Source organism: Limanda limanda, chromosome 19 (assembly GCF_963576545.1).
Source record: "Limanda limanda chromosome 19, fLimLim1.1, whole genome shotgun sequence".
Classification (NCBI taxonomy): Eukaryota; Metazoa; Chordata; class Actinopteri; order Pleuronectiformes; family Pleuronectidae; genus Limanda; species Limanda limanda.
Window position 1 is genome coordinate 11,308,763 of NC_083654.1, and position 15,350 is coordinate 11,324,112.

The following is a 15,350-nucleotide window of genomic DNA, read 5'->3' on the forward strand; positions in this document are numbered from 1 at the left end:
CCTGCATGACCCACATACAGTAACCGCCTTGCATTAATAATTACAGGCTAACTGCTTGAGGATTTTGGGGCTTCTTTATATATAAGTATTTTTGGCCTCAGAGCGCCTTTAAACCTACAAAGTCTGTGGATAGAAACTGTGGCCGCGATACATTCACACGCAGCCAACACACGCCCGGTTCCTCTCAGGCCTGTGGTCTCGTGTCCAGTGGGGTCAGCCTCGCTTCTGTATTTAGATCCTGCTCGTTACAGCCAGAGAACTCAACAGCCACATGAGGGCTAACTACCGGTGTCCGAGCGTGTGGAATGTGTATTGTTTTTTAGGAAAAGAGGAGCCGAGGAAAGATTTATAATAGTGGCACTCACCTTTTGACAGCATGTCTTGGTTTAGACTCCTAGAAAAAATAAAGTGTGACGGAAATTCTTTTACAGCCAGCAATTTTGCAGTTTTAGAGGGCGTGGTAATCACCTCTCCTTGGATCCTTCATACACTTTCAGACTCGGGCTCAACAACAGTCACTGGTAACTGCCGCCCATGCCAGGCACGGTGAGAGAGAATCTGTCTTTATGTGTTGGCCAGAAAAAGTGCAAAAAAAATCCCAGACTGTCTTAAAAGTGGAGCGTACAACTTCTCCTACATGTGTAATAAACTGGGAACTGAGACATCAATCACTCAGAGGCTCTTTAACAATTGCACATGACAGGTAAATGTGAGCCTGCAGACCTGCTCACACCTGCTCCACTGCTTTCATGAGCATTTTGTGAATAAAGGAATTTCTAACATTCTTTTTGTATTCACTCGAGACAAGGATCTAAAAGAAAAGACAATATTTTCAAATCGTCATTCATGCAATTCGCCAAATAAACACCCGGCTAATAAAGGAAACTCAGATGGGTGGGAGTCTCGATCAATTACCTAAAATAACTGAGGAATACAGTTTCTCATCTTCAGCCAACAAAGGGACCATTGAGCTGGAGGTCAGCGTGCACGGCTCCACTGGTTGACTTTCACCTGTGTTATGTCTGCGAGAGACTTATTCAAAGAGACACATGGTCCTGGTGCGTTTCAGTGACAAGAGCCAGGAGCTGAATAGAAAAACAGAAAATAAAACAAGCTCCGTCGTCAAGGAAGAAAATGTTCCAGAGTAATATCCCCATGTGCTGAAATACAGAGTTTAAAAGTGTTACTGTCGAGCTGTTAAACTTATGCTTTGCCTTTCTTTCTTTCTATGGTGACTTATTTTTGTTTTCTTACAAATGCATTTCTTTGTCATTTATTTACTATTTAGAAATGAATGCTGAATGCTGTTAAAAGTGGATTATACCCATGAAAGTTAATAACTCACTTTGTGGGACAGATTGGTCTTGATGAAAGTATGCGCTCTACTGAGTATTTGGTTATTTAAAGTTCCCTTTCGCAAAGAGACAGTTATTTTTTCATAAAGTTATGAACTTAAAATGAAACCAAAAGGCTGAAGTACGAGTGAAACCTACTTTGAAACGCTCTAAAATTGCATGAATCTGACCACAGGAAATACTGCAAATTCTGCAGTAGAGATAAAAATGTGAGGTCTTAACGCCACACCATCTACACGTTGACGTTGTATTTATTTTCATCTGAAGCCGATGAAGACTTCCTTCCTTCTTTGCAGCCACAACAGTTTGAGTCCTGGCTTCAGACACCAGTCACCACCCACCAAGCCACAGTCGCTTTTTTATTCTTCCCAGAGCAGCAAAAACTTTTGAGCTCAGTCTGACACACAGTTTAGCAACAGTTCAGTTTAGATGGAATGTGATGTCTGGTTTCTGTGTTCTCCCTCAAAGGAATATGTTATGTTTGTAATGACTCTGCTCCTTCACACAAACACACACACACACACACACACACACACACACACACACACACAGCAGGAGGCCAACCAAAGGAACAGCCAGCTCAGTGTTTTGTCTGATAAAACTCCAATTACTCTCATGTGACAATGGTTTCTCTGACTATACTTCTATTTTTGAAACTCCTGGAAAAAGTTGATTTTGAAAAGGAAGCTGATATCTCCTTCTGTCTCCAATTTGCTTTTCCTTCACGTTTGAGTCGGAGAGCGAAAGGTGGTAAGAGAAACCGGGCCCGAGGTGCAGGAGACTGATCCAGCTTTTAATATGGAAAATACATGAGCTAAGATGTCTTGAGAGTAGTAAAGTGTGTCACAAAGGAATATCGTTATGTAACCATGGATCTTAGGCTTCAGATTCAATCATTCCGACCTTATACGAGAGTTGAACTTGATCAATGTCAAACGGGGAGTTAAGGGAGACATTTTTAAATGATATCTTTGGTCTGCACTGTCAGCACAGTGGCAGGAGGCCGCCAAAAAGTTACACAAGATTTATAAGCACAGACCTACATTTCCAGGGGCTTTAAACTTGGTCAAAATAAAAGGATATTTGTTAGCTTTGGCAAAAAACAAGACTCAAAAATACTTAGCTGATATAAATTCAATAAAGATTATGTAAAAATGATGGAGATGAGTTTTTTAAAATTTAATCAAGCCATGGAATATCATTTAAAAACAAAAAATACGTTTTAAATCACATTAGTGTTCAGAATATCTTCATTGACCAGTTCATGTTCTTCTTTTTCTACTTTTTCTTTCTTTCTAACTCTAGAAATCTATCTAAGATATTTCTATAGATAACCACAGTGGCAGAGTGTGGCATTAGCATGCTCCTCTTTCATAAGCTGCGCTGGCCCTCTTCCTCATTTCAATACAGGAAGTGTGTTTGCAGTCAGATGCAGAGCTGTCGCCACACTCTGTGACGGGTCATTCCTCTGAACTTCTGTGAACATGGTACTTCTCTAGTACCAAGCACCGTCACTATGCCCCGTTCGGGACATCACCTCTCGTACCACACTTGATGCCATCGCAGCAGGAGAACTATAAATCCAACAGGTAGGTGTTTCATATTTCAATTCTGTACAGAGGGGACTGTTGACCCTCCGTCCTGTCCAGCTGAACACTGTGTGATGCAAGCCTCTGTTGAAATTCAGGCACACAAATGTGTAAGTCTGATCATAATATAAAATGACCAATGCTTTGCAATTTGATGTTGCAATGGAAACATACACATCTCACCTCAGCAGTCCCATTTTGCAATGAGTACGTAGGGGACACTGTGCAATTGTGAGTTTTTAGGAAGTTACAAACTTTGTGGTGAAGAGGCAAAGAGAAGTTCAGCAGTATGCAATACAGCTTGTTATACGAGTGGAAAATGCACCCGATAGACATATTTACATCTCATTGTCTGTGTGCTGTCACTTCAGGCTGGAGTCCATCTGGAAGATGGGGAACATGATGAAAGGTGGGATCGCCAGGGACAAGCTCGACACTCAGAACTTTGACAGCTCTCAAAAGAGTAAGTTTTTAAATAACACTAAAACCTGTGATGAAGAAACCAATTTAATTTTAGTTTAGAAGCAGCTAAAGTAGTGTGGTGAATTTAAGAAGGGCTGAAGATCAAACATATTTTAACGTCATGCATTTGTACATCACCTTTTGTGTGCATGTAAAAAAATGCACTTTTTGAATTTGAATCTGTAAATCTGTCAACAAAAAGTCCCAGTTCAAGGACAACAGCTCTAGATATAAGTTAATCTAGATAATTAGAGTGTGTGGGGCGACTGGTGGCGTAAAAACTAAATAAAATAAAGAATGCAAATATGCCAAAACTCTTGCGTTCTCTTTAAAGCTTAAAGGAACTCTCTAGCTGGAAATGTGCTGGAACAGTTGCATTTCAAAGTGGTGACATTTTTAGAAGACGTGAACATTATTTCCATTCATTTAAATAAGAAATATTAATATATGCAATATAAAATATTTTAAAAAGTGTGAAATATACATGAGCTGAACATTTTAAAGTTGGAATGGAGTTTCTAAGCTGAAGCAAGTAGAAGTAGTTACGAAAAGGTGGAAGTACTTTTTACAGAGTACGTCCATAACAAATGTCGTAAGAAATGTGCTTTGCAACATATCTGCACTGAAGTTCACAGACTTCTTGGTGGCCAGAAAGTGTTTACATGCTTTGAAACATGCACAGCTTTGTTTATATCAGGAATGTCATAATAGAGTAAATAACACTGAAAACAAATTCAAACAAACACTCAAATTAATTGACACATAATAATGATAAGGGTTAGTTTTTTGGAAACTTCCAAAGCAAGTCTGTGAAACATCGTGTGTCTGTTTGTAAACGCCGTAAATATTGTTCTTGGCAGATTCTGAGGACAACACGGTGGTGGTGCTCCAGGATTACCCGTCTCCTGATATCAGCGAACCCATCTTCCAGATGGGGGAGAAGCTCCAAGTCCTCGCACAGTACGATCACGTTTTGCATTCTTGTTTTCTGACCGAGACATGCATTTTTCAGAGAAAATATCACAAATAAATATGAGGAAATAGAAGCAGTGAAGGAGCTCTCAGAGTATGGAGAAGTGCTCACACAAAAAGGTCAACTGTTGATTCCTCTTTGCCTCTTTCCGTTGGTCAGGGAGGTTTACTGGTGGAGGGTTCGATCCGTCCAAACAGGGAAGGAGAACTACATCCCCAACACTCATGCGGCAAAAGTCTATCATGGGTAAGTTCAATAATACTGACGCTGTCATGAAAAATCCCTAATCTTTCTTCACCTTTATATCTAAGAAGTCTCTCTGAATATCCAAGATATCAGTTGTGTTTCGTGTGACAGTGTCACTGGTGTAAACTGGGAAATATTCCGCATTTGATCTGATCTCTGACTGATGTTTTTGCTGTGTCAGGTGGCTGTTTGAGGGGGTGGAGAGGCAAAAGGCCGAAGAGCTGCTGCTTCTACCTGTGAACCGAGTGGGTGCGTTTCTGGTGCGGGAGAGCGGCAGGGAGAGAGGTGAGAGTCTGCAGCAATCACCTTTTCATTTGGGGTAAACGCTGGGTTTCAGTAATTGTTAGAAAGTAAAGGGTCTGCAGAGGGAAGAATTAAGAAGTCACTAAGTCAGACTCAAATCATGAAAAAGATAGATAAAAAATAGTTTTCACTGATGTTTTCAACTGAATATACAGATTCTTGAGGATTTCCAATGGAGAAAAAGTGTTTCTAAACACTTTTTGTGTAATACAAAACAGCAGAAACTAAAATGTGTACACGCACTAATATCGCTGGTCAAAGCTCACCAAAGAGGAACTCCACGCCCACATTTTCTTGTTTCGATACTCAACCAGGAACAAGCTCAGACAATAGTAAAGCTGTTCACTTATTGACATGTAGATAAGAAAGTCAATATCAGTCTCTTGTACAATAAATATGAAGATGCTGCATATAATCTGATATGATATCATTAAGTGGATCGTGTTTGTCGTCTTCAGGCCAGTACTCCCTCTCAGTGAGGCACCGGAACATAAAGCACTATCGCATCTTCAGACTGGACAACAGCTGGTACTACATCTCCCCCCGCCTCACTTTCCAGTGCCTGGAGGATATGGTCAACCACTACTCAGGTGGGCGGATGCACTAACCCTTCAGATAGCACAACCAATTAGAAACACACAGGCCCTGAAAGACTAATAATACTGATCGAAACTTCACATGTAGAGTGGAAAGTGAGCGAAAAGACTTGTGCAACCACATCAACCCAAAACAACTTTTTGTGATCTCAATATGGAACTGTTTCTTATCAGGTCGCATTTTTATAAATACATTTCCTGCCCTGACGAATCATTTTTGGACCAAAACAGGAAGTGACATACAGTATGCAAAGTAACAAAAAAAGTGTTATCATTGCTTTCTGGAAAATTGCAGTTCTTCTGGGCAAATACCCTCTTCACAAGTGTGGTCGGTGTGTGCTCTTGAGTAACAGAGTGTGACAGAGGTTATTGCAGTTATGGAACATAACAGAGAGCAGTGTTATAGTTACACCCCTCCCCCCCCCCCCCCGCCTTTGCCTTCACAGACAATGCAGATGGCCTATGCTGTGTGCTGACCTCTCCCTGCCTGTCGGCCGCCGCCCCTCAACCAGTCGATCCTGCAGCTCCGCCTGTTGTCATGCGACGCAACTTTGACTGGAAGAAAGTAGACAGGTAGGATATGGGCTTGGTGATGATGACGGTGCATAATAAAACTGGCAGATAGTAGTTTATTTTTGAGTCAGCTTAAGATGGTTTTGAATGTTGAAAATAGCCAAGATTAGATGCAATAATCTAAGTAAATAAGGTTTGTTTCCATCTACATTTCTAAATATCCAAGCAGATTTTTATTCATCTGGATTAAATATCCAAAAGTAGAATTGGATTGCAGATTTGAAGCTGGAAGAGGACATTTGTGTTAATGTGAAGCTGCTCTGTTCTTATCGATGTCTACATCTCCTGTCCTTGCAGGAGACAGCTGGTGAGCACAGAGAGCTGCAGTGACAACGCGGTGAGCTACGGAGTCAGAAACAGCATCGCCGCCTACCTGTCCTTCTCTGAGACTCAGGACAATGCACATTTCCGAGCGAAGAGCAGGAAGAAGAAGAGCAAATCCGTCTATGTTGTCCCGAATAGCGGCATGCAGCACAGTGAATTTGACGAAGACTTCTAGAGGCTGCGGTTGGCTTCAAAAAAACTGGAATAGCTTCAAGCGGAGGTGGCATCCTTCTCAGAAATCTACCACTGCTCTAATGTCAGCAGAGGTGCTGAACATTCCAAACAACAAACTTCAACGAAAAAAACGCAAAGTGCATGACACTTTGACTGAACTGATAAAGAAAGAACACGGTTGCAGTGGACAACAGTGCAATTGAAATGTGATGTGTGTGCATTCAGCATATGAGCCAGAAATAGTCTTATTTGCCACTGTGATTGTATGAAGAAGACTTGTAAGCTGTCGGCGCTGTTGGGTCATATTAATGTCTATATTATATTTTGTCGCTTTCAAACCATCAAACCTAATCAAACCTGTGGTGTTAATAAATGTTGAATGGTTTAAAAGTCATATTGTGAGAACAGTTTGAATTTGCATTGATTGACTCATTTGATATTTTGTTTATATATTGATTAGAGCAGTTTTAAGTTCGGCATTGTATAGAGTATTATGTGATGATACTAGCGGGGAAATCTACAAAACCAATCTCTCCTCTGACATTTTCACATTTGTACTTCCTCCGATTTCGTTAACAGCTCGAGCTAAACATTTCTAACCACTTCTCTGAGGAAGCAGACCATGAGCTTGGGTCTAAATAAACAGCGTGTTCATCCTTAGATCTCTGCTCGTGGCTGGTGCATGTGAGTCAGAGAGTAAAGCCTGATAAACATGTCCAGGAATTTAATGTGCAATATGAGCTTAGTCAGTCTGTGAGGAAAAGTTGACTGGAGGTGATGCGTTTGTCTCCTGAACAGATGCATGCATACGTGGCAGCATCATAACGGACTGGATGATTACTTGGATAAGAAATAAGAAAGTGTTACACAGCAAAATTATACTTATTTTTCAGACCTTTATCTAATTTTTTTTACCTTTTAATGCCTCTCAAATATTTTATATATTCGGTTTGAAAAGGGAAATCACTTTTCACCCACTTCAGGTAAACACTGCATTCGATTAAAGGGTCACGAGTGAAAAATATTGTGAGGAACAGGTTCAAAGATCACGCGTCATTTTCAACCAACAATGCTGGATGTGAAACTTCACTGCTGCTGGGTTAACTTCCGTGGGAACATTAACTGAAACCTGAGCTATTTTGAGACCAGTTTCAGATTGTCTGATAAGCCGTACATCCCCAAACTAATGCATCATGAGGCTCGCGACCTGCAGCCTGTCTTCTTTACTATCGTTCGTCACGTTTATGAGCCAACAGTGTGTGACCTGTCAAGCTCAGCGTTTTCTTCTCTGTCAGTTAAACAGAAAGATCAAAAAGGTTGCCTGGGTTTAAAATTGTAGTAAAATACCTGCAAGTAACCGGGAAGTCAAGCAGGGTGTGTGGGTGTGTGTGTGTGTGTGTGTGTGTGTGTGTGTGTGTGTGTGTGTGTGTGTGTGTGTGTGTGTGTGTGTGTGTGTGTGTGTGGGGGGGGGGGGGGGGGGGGTGTGTGTGTGTGTGTGTGTGTGTGTTTGCGAGTTGAGTGGAACAATCACGGCTGCCCCATGCAGAGACTGCTGTCCAGTCAGCATTACTCACTCCTCACATCAGACAGCTTCCCTCCAGACGACGTGGAGCCCGTTTGGAAAAAAGGCTGGAGGTGCTCAGAGGGAATTTGTTGCCGATCAATGATTCATTGGGATTTTTTAAGATGATGATGGTCACGTCTTAAATCCGAAAATGAAGGGGAGGACGTTGGGAAATTTTCATCAAGTGCTCCTTGTGTTAAGTTCAAAATAAACTGAAGCTTCCCTCCGACCCATCTGCTCATTCTTATTCAATCCAAACAACTCTTCCCTGAGATCATGTGAGCATGTCCTCCATCACCAATGCAGATAAGAAAGACAATACCCTGTCACCCTGCCAATCATCACACATCTGCGTGTGTACACAGGGAGAACAAAGGCTCTCAGTTGGGCCGAAGAGTGGGAGAGTTACGGCTCAGACGTAAGAAAACCAGACACCTGCGCAGAGCATGTTGTCTTACGAGAGAACTCCTGCTTCAAGATGACGCAAAGGGGATTTGAGGTTTCTGCATCTGAATTCTGTTCAATGTTCCCATGGATGTGAGCACCAAGGAAAACACTTGAACGCTGCACTCTGGCCTTTTTCTTGTTTTCCCTGCAAGAAGAGGAAGGGAGAGCAGAGGGCCGTCCTCATCTCTTGTCTACAGGAATGAGATGAAGGCGCAGAGAGAAAAAAGTGAGGGATAAATGAAGGAAATTAAGAGATGCAGAGAGATTCGTCCTCCTACGGCCTGTTTTCGGTTAATCAGGTTCCTTCTAATCTGGCCACATCCTCTCACTCCACCCCGAGGCCCAGCTGTCCAAACCGTTGACTTCACCACTAGTTAGAATCCAGATAAATGTTTTCTTAGCTCAGTCAAAAACACACTCCCTGCTTTAATTAAAACTGCAGCCACTTCTCTCACCATCACATGATGTAACGTTAAATTCTAACTCTGACCTCTTCCTCAATAGGTGTAGAATGACAACAATGGCAGGAACTGAAGAATAGTCCAACGGTGCCAAAATCATGGTAAGGATGTCATTTCTCTGGGAAAATCCTCTCGGTGAGGTGAAAGAACCTCTTCCAAAGAATGGTGTCCACAACACTCGCCTCACAGCAACAGCTCATGAGAACATGTCCTTTAATGCTGAAACAAGGGGCCTCAGCCAATGCACACACACCATATTCAACGCTGTCCAGGGAGCCGGGGGAAAACAAACAGAAACCGAACGTTGCATAAGAAAAAAAGTTCCACATCTTTGCCGGGGAACGAGCTGCTCTTACGTGACCTGCCAGGACTCTGTGTCTGCTCCCATTCCTGTGAGCACTTCTCGTAAATACTGCTGAACAAGGAGGGGACGTTCCTTGTGCTGAGAAAATATGCAACGACATTTTGTAAAATCTTTTGCATAAGGACGCTTTCCCTTTGCGTGTTACAGATGCTTTATCAGCTGGACCTGAGTGACACTGTTGATAGCTACTATAGTCCCTGAACTCTTTTTAGAACATTGGACAAGATGGTGAGTATCCCATATACAAATACAGCAGAGATTAGGGACATATCATCAGTTGTGTTCCTTAGCGTCATTGCATTTCGCCCTTTAAATCACACAACACCCTCTGCTCAGGCGAACCAACACCTGGGTGTGTTACCCTAAAATCTTGGTGCCCAGTCGGGGTCTTTCCATCACCACTGGCTGTAGCGTTCTATGTTTCAGCAGAACTATATATACAGACCGATAAAATCAAGCTTAGTTGATTGTGAAAAGCGTGAAAGAATATTGCTGGACGGGGATAAATAGACATTTGGATTTGGAAAGCTTCAGTCAGGCAAGAGGCATAAATGAGTTCTTCTGGGAAGCAGTTAAAGGACAGATATTTGGATTAATCGGAACAACCTGGCTCTGCTGTCATTCAATTTGGCAGCCGAGTTCAGAGCCCAGAGCATCCTGCCTGCTGCTGCTGAGCTCGAGGTGAAGAGTTCCTCTTGGAGAAAGGTTCATTTTCCATGAGGAGAATTCCAAGCAGCCGTCTGCCAGGTGGCTCCTCACAAATAATCAACACAGGCAACGTGGCGTCTAATTAGAAATTCAAATGTTGGTCAACCTAAATAAGCCCAATTGGTGTTTTATATATATTTGTCCTCTTCAGAGTCTCATGCACTTTAATGTTTTACTAATTTGTGGTAAGAATCCAAAGATTAACCTCTAAAACCTGTAGATCATCCCATGTATGTTCTTTCCATTGCCCTCAGCTCCTGTTGAACCCCATGTGTCTATGGAGATTGATAGGCAGGATGACAGCCATGAAAATGTGGCGTCAGGAATAAGTGCTGCAAAGTCAGTGAAATGAAAGAGAAGACGAGGGAAATGAAGACGAACGCGCTCCAGGTCGAAGAGTTGGCACGAGATGGCTCCGTCATAGACAGAAACTAATTTGTGATGGATGACTACAGATCCGCTCGGCTCGGCTCACTTACTGAAACATTCATCTTCCCTTGTGGGTTGCTATCTCTCAGAGTGGAAGTTCATATCGTTCACAATGTACGTGAGGGACTAAAATAAAAGTAGCGTAAGTGTCAGCTGTTGAAACAAAACCACTTCCTGTTGTTCAAACACTAAACAGGCCAAAGCTAAAATTATGTCACTGCAGTGTCTCTCAAACGTTAACTTTTAAGAAAAACTTCTTCTCCACCCAGCACTGCAGTGATGTACGAGCATTTCACTTCTGGGAGTAGAGACGTCCTGCAACAGCAACTTCTGCCAGGGACATTTAATCCCATCTCTCACACATGCAGCGTAGACACACACACACACACACACACACACCCACATCTAAAACAATGATATCTTTATATCCTTTATCTGAAGCAGATGTCTAAATATCTCGCTGTCACTCCGGGTGTTGTTCATGCAAACCGTTGTTTCTTTAAGGGAATCGTTTGGCATTTTGGGGAGAATGCCTTTCTGGAAGAGATGAGAAGATTATATCAATCTCGTATCTCCGTGAAGAGAGGGAGCGCCGCTTGACCTACAGCAGTTCCCTGATGAAATATGTTTTGACAAAAGGTGCTGATCATGAATTGATTTACACACACTCACATTGTCAGTGCCTGAGGCCCCCGCTGCTTTTGGACAGGGGCCAGAAATAACAGAAAAGCTCTGACGTGATTAATCGCACTTTTGGGCTGCTGATTTCCAGATCAGAGAGAAATAATAATCGTTCGACACAGGACCAGCTTCTTAACAGGAGAGGTAGCGCTCCTCTGCAGCCGTTGCGTATGTAAAGTTCACTGAAATGAGCTCGGGACATGTTGGAACAATCACCTACTAAGCTTTTCCAAGGGGAAAACCAGTCAGATATGTGAAGTGGCCTTATAGTATGATCGGTCCTTTCATTAAAGCGTTAAATGTGCTCTCACTAAAATACTCTGACACGACAGCACATTGGAGAGCCCTAAAAATGATACGAGCGCTACCCTGAAATAACATACGTCCTCTGATCCACTGTACGTTACAGCTAATGTGCACTTTGGCAGCACATTACTCAGTGTGTTTAATGATAGATGCAGATGTGTGTGTGTGTGTGTGTGTGTGTGTGTGTGTGTGTGTGTGTGTGTGTGTGTGTGTGTGTGTGTGTGTGTGTGTGTGTGTGTGTGTGTGTGTGTGTGTGTGTGTGTGTGTGTGTGAGAATGTGAATGTGTATGTCTCCTGTTTCTTTCCAGGAAAAAGGTGGGAGCTATTTCAAAGTACTGCATGCCTTTCCCTATTTTCCTAGACATTAATTCAAGGCAGATATACTGAAGTCAGGCCTGCATTGCATACAATTCCATTCCTTAACACTGAGCTGCTGAGAGTGTTACTGATAGCCTGTCTACATGAACCACTTTGGGGAAAAGAAATTTCATTTGTTGCAATAATTCTCTCCATCTGCACGACAGCACAGAAATATTCCATCTGTCTTGGTGAAACGCTCCAGAACCTGTGCCACAAAGACGGAAATCTTCAATTCTCTGCTCTGCAACTTAACTTCGGTGGGTCCAGTCCTAAAAATAATACAAAAAGGATGACCACAGGTTTCCGATTAGCCACGCAGGCATCCCCCCCTCTAAGTCAGCGCTTCTCTTTTCCCTTATCAGACTCTGCTTTGGCACAGAGGAGCTTCCACTGTTTAAAAGCTGGACATCCTCCATGTGGAAGGAGAGACTGCAGGGAGTCCAACAGCCAAGCAGCTGGCGAGAGAAGAGGAGCTGCTCGCTGTAGCAGTAGCTGACGTGGAGCTACAGTGCGCGTGCATCACACACACACACACACACACACACACACACACACACACACACACATATACACACACACTGACGCCTGTGCAGCTGGAGCCACTCGAGACGCCTGACAGACGGCCAACGAGTGAACCTCAAAGTTGAGTCTTGAACAGGGGGAGACTGAGTGTGTTTCATTCCAACAACATGCAGAAGTTCAAGGGTTGGGAATGTACACACACACACTGACAGGAACATGTATGCAATGAACCGATTGATAAACACGTATGCAAACACACTCATGCACACTACAAATACCAGCATCCTGTGAGGGAATGTACTGGTGAACAGGATGGACTGACTCACTTCCCTCTCATACAACTATTTGAAACGGTCAAACATCCTTGTGAGTTTTTTACAGAATGCAATCTATTTCTCCTTTCTCCCAGAGTCAGGTGATGAGCATCTACTCATTCTATTATCAGCAGTTTTCTGTGAGAAATTTCTGGAAAAGAATCACAAGTGAAGCTGTTGAATCACCTTAAAAATGTTTCTTGTTTATTGGATGTGCCTGATGCAAGACTTCATATCTGTGGGATCCTCCCTTTGTGTCCACGGTTTCCACAATGGAGTTGTGTTTCATCTCTGAAGTATTTGCAGACTCCGGGCCTACCACAGACAGAGCGGTCACGGAAAAACACATTACGATGGGTCCCGACTCCCGACAGCAAAACTTTCCAGGTCTCCGTGAATGGATACATGGAAAAGTCCTTGTGCCCCCGAACGCCAGCCTAGTCTCCCTCGCTCCTGTGCCGCCAAGATGAAGTCATCATGACTTAATCTGCCTCGTGCCAATGCCCCCAACTATGTGTCCCTCTGCATTGTCCACTGAGTGCAAGGCGCGCACGGGGGCCAGATATGTTTGGTATGTGATTGGTCTGGGTCAGAGAGGGGCTATTTGTCACATCCAGGGAGGGGAACATTCCTTCATTCCTAGATCCAGTCTCCCTCAGACCTCTTCATTACATAATCCACTGGGATGCAGACTCAACATGCTAATACATTAAGTCTGTAAGAGTCGTGAGAGCAAAGTGAAAAAAGCCCCAGATGGAAGCCTGCACACCGATGATCACATTCACACTGTGAGGTGAAATATAACAAACATTAAACAGTGTTTAACTGTTTCAAACATAAAAAAATGCAGCGTAAAAAATATATAAGACTCTTTATTTGGAGATTTTTGTAGTTTAGGGGTATTTAATGTTAATGTTGATACCCTCTGAGGACACTTGGTTTAAATCACACAAACTATAGGCAGAGGTATTCTGTGGTTGATAACAGTAGCCTGACATCTAGTGGGCATTGTGAAAAACTGTGCTCACAATGGATCCCGTTATAACAGTATACAAAAGCATGAGTAGTAAAATAAAAACATGCTATGAGATACACTATTTTTATTTGGAATAAATTGATTTAATTTGATTTTAAATCACATTTCTTTACACAGTGCCCTGGCCTCTACCCGACAGGTAATCCCAGGGGCGGATCCTGGTACAGGCGACATAGGCGGTTGCCTAGGGTGAAAAATGCAGAGAGGGCGGCACAAGAGACTGAATTATCACGACGTGACACATGCAATGTAAAACAATATATTAACGTCACACCATCGTCCTCTAACCCCGGGACGCACCGGAGGTAGAAGCGCCGTGAAAAGCGGTCCGCCTCACTTCCTCGCCCATGTTCGCACCAGCAGCGTAATGCCGGGAAGAACCGGGAAACGCCGTGGCCACACACACACACAAGCACATCATCTCCTGTGGGGGGTGGGGGGCGGCTACAGGCTTGCGTAGGTCAGTCAGCTGTGAAGACCAGCATCATTTACCCCTGAACCAGTGCGGAGAAATGCGCTCCCTGGGCCGCAGGGATGAGCCAGCCCCACGCCACTACGCTGCCATTGGTGGAACCAGGACACCAGTGGACACAGGAGCTGGGTCCGAACTCATGGGTAAGTTTGGCAGGCTGTCGTGTTGGCAGGACTTCAACCACCTATTCATTGCACAATATCTAATAATATGTTAAAAGACCATTTCAAATTAAATATATTTTAAAAAAATTAAAAATTATTAAATAAAAAAATTAAATTAAATAAAAAAAAGAAAAGCCCACTGCGCACATCCTGCGCTGAAGCCCATTGCCCAGGAATTGCCCGCGCAGGTTTTTATTTTTTTATTTTTATTCATTTAATTTAATTTAATTTAATTTTTCTTTTTTATATTTAATTAATTTAAATTGACATAGTGTAATACATTTTGCAATTAATAGGTGATTGAAATCCTGCCAATTTTAAGAGTTCAGTATATTGGCGGCTCGAAGATAAGAAAGATTGGAGATGGAACCCGCGGACTTCATGTTGAAGAACGACCACTCTACCCACTAAGACAAACCACCTGCTGACCTCCATGAGGAACTAAGCACGATAAGAAGATGGACAAATTGTCTTGTGTGTGTCTGCATTTATTCATTTATTTCATGTCGTTTGTTGTCCCGCATAGTTAGTTGTCTACTCTGCCTAACTGGAAATGCAGTCTGGAATAAAGGAAACCATCAGGAAACTTCACTACTGTCAAATATTATGTTGTGTTGTGTTGTTTTGTGTTGTGTTGAAGGAAAAGGACGAGGTGAGAGCTGGACTAATTTCACCTTCTGTTCAAATACCCACTTACTCTTGTGAAATAATCATGTAATTTTTAGTTATTTGCAGTTAAATCGGTTCAGATTTACTTCGTGTATTTTATCAGTGAGTTGAGATTTACATCATTCGTGTATTTCATTAGTTTATAAAACTTCCGTTAACTCACCTCTTCCATTCCGGGGGAAACGGGTGGAAAAAAAGCATCCGGAACCTAAGCGGTCGGGCGAGTTTAAATGACGGACCATTACTGTGCCACATCAT

General features: G+C 42.7%; 1 protein-coding gene across 1 annotated transcript; it reads left to right on the forward strand.

Moving 5' to 3' along the window:
• Positions 1 to 2,817: 2,817 nt before the first annotated feature.
• On the forward strand, positions 2,818 to 6,989 carry sla1a (Src like adaptor 1a). Its single transcript, XM_061093042.1, has 8 exons — positions 2,818 to 2,944; positions 3,316 to 3,407; positions 4,267 to 4,366; positions 4,539 to 4,625; positions 4,807 to 4,910; positions 5,387 to 5,518; positions 5,971 to 6,097; positions 6,395 to 6,989. The coding sequence occupies exons 1-8, from the start codon at positions 2,910 to 2,912 to the stop codon at positions 6,594 to 6,596; spliced, it is 879 nt and encodes a 292-aa protein (XP_060949025.1). The 5' UTR covers positions 2,818 to 2,909; the 3' UTR covers positions 6,597 to 6,989.
• The last annotated feature ends 8,361 nt before the right edge of the window (positions 6,990 to 15,350 follow it).

Bases quoted from the DNA above. Each gene is read 5' to 3' on its own strand.
- sla1a (XM_061093042.1), top strand. From the start codon at position 2,910: ATGCCATCGCAGCAGGAGAACTATAAATCCAACAG. The intron at 4,367-4,538 runs GTACGATCACGT...TCCGTTGGTCAG, and splicing joins AAGCTCCAAGTCCTCGCACA to GGAGGTTTACTGGTGGAGGG. The intron at 4,626-4,806 runs GTAAGTTCAATA...TTGCTGTGTCAG, and splicing joins GCGGCAAAAGTCTATCATGG to GTGGCTGTTTGAGGGGGTGG.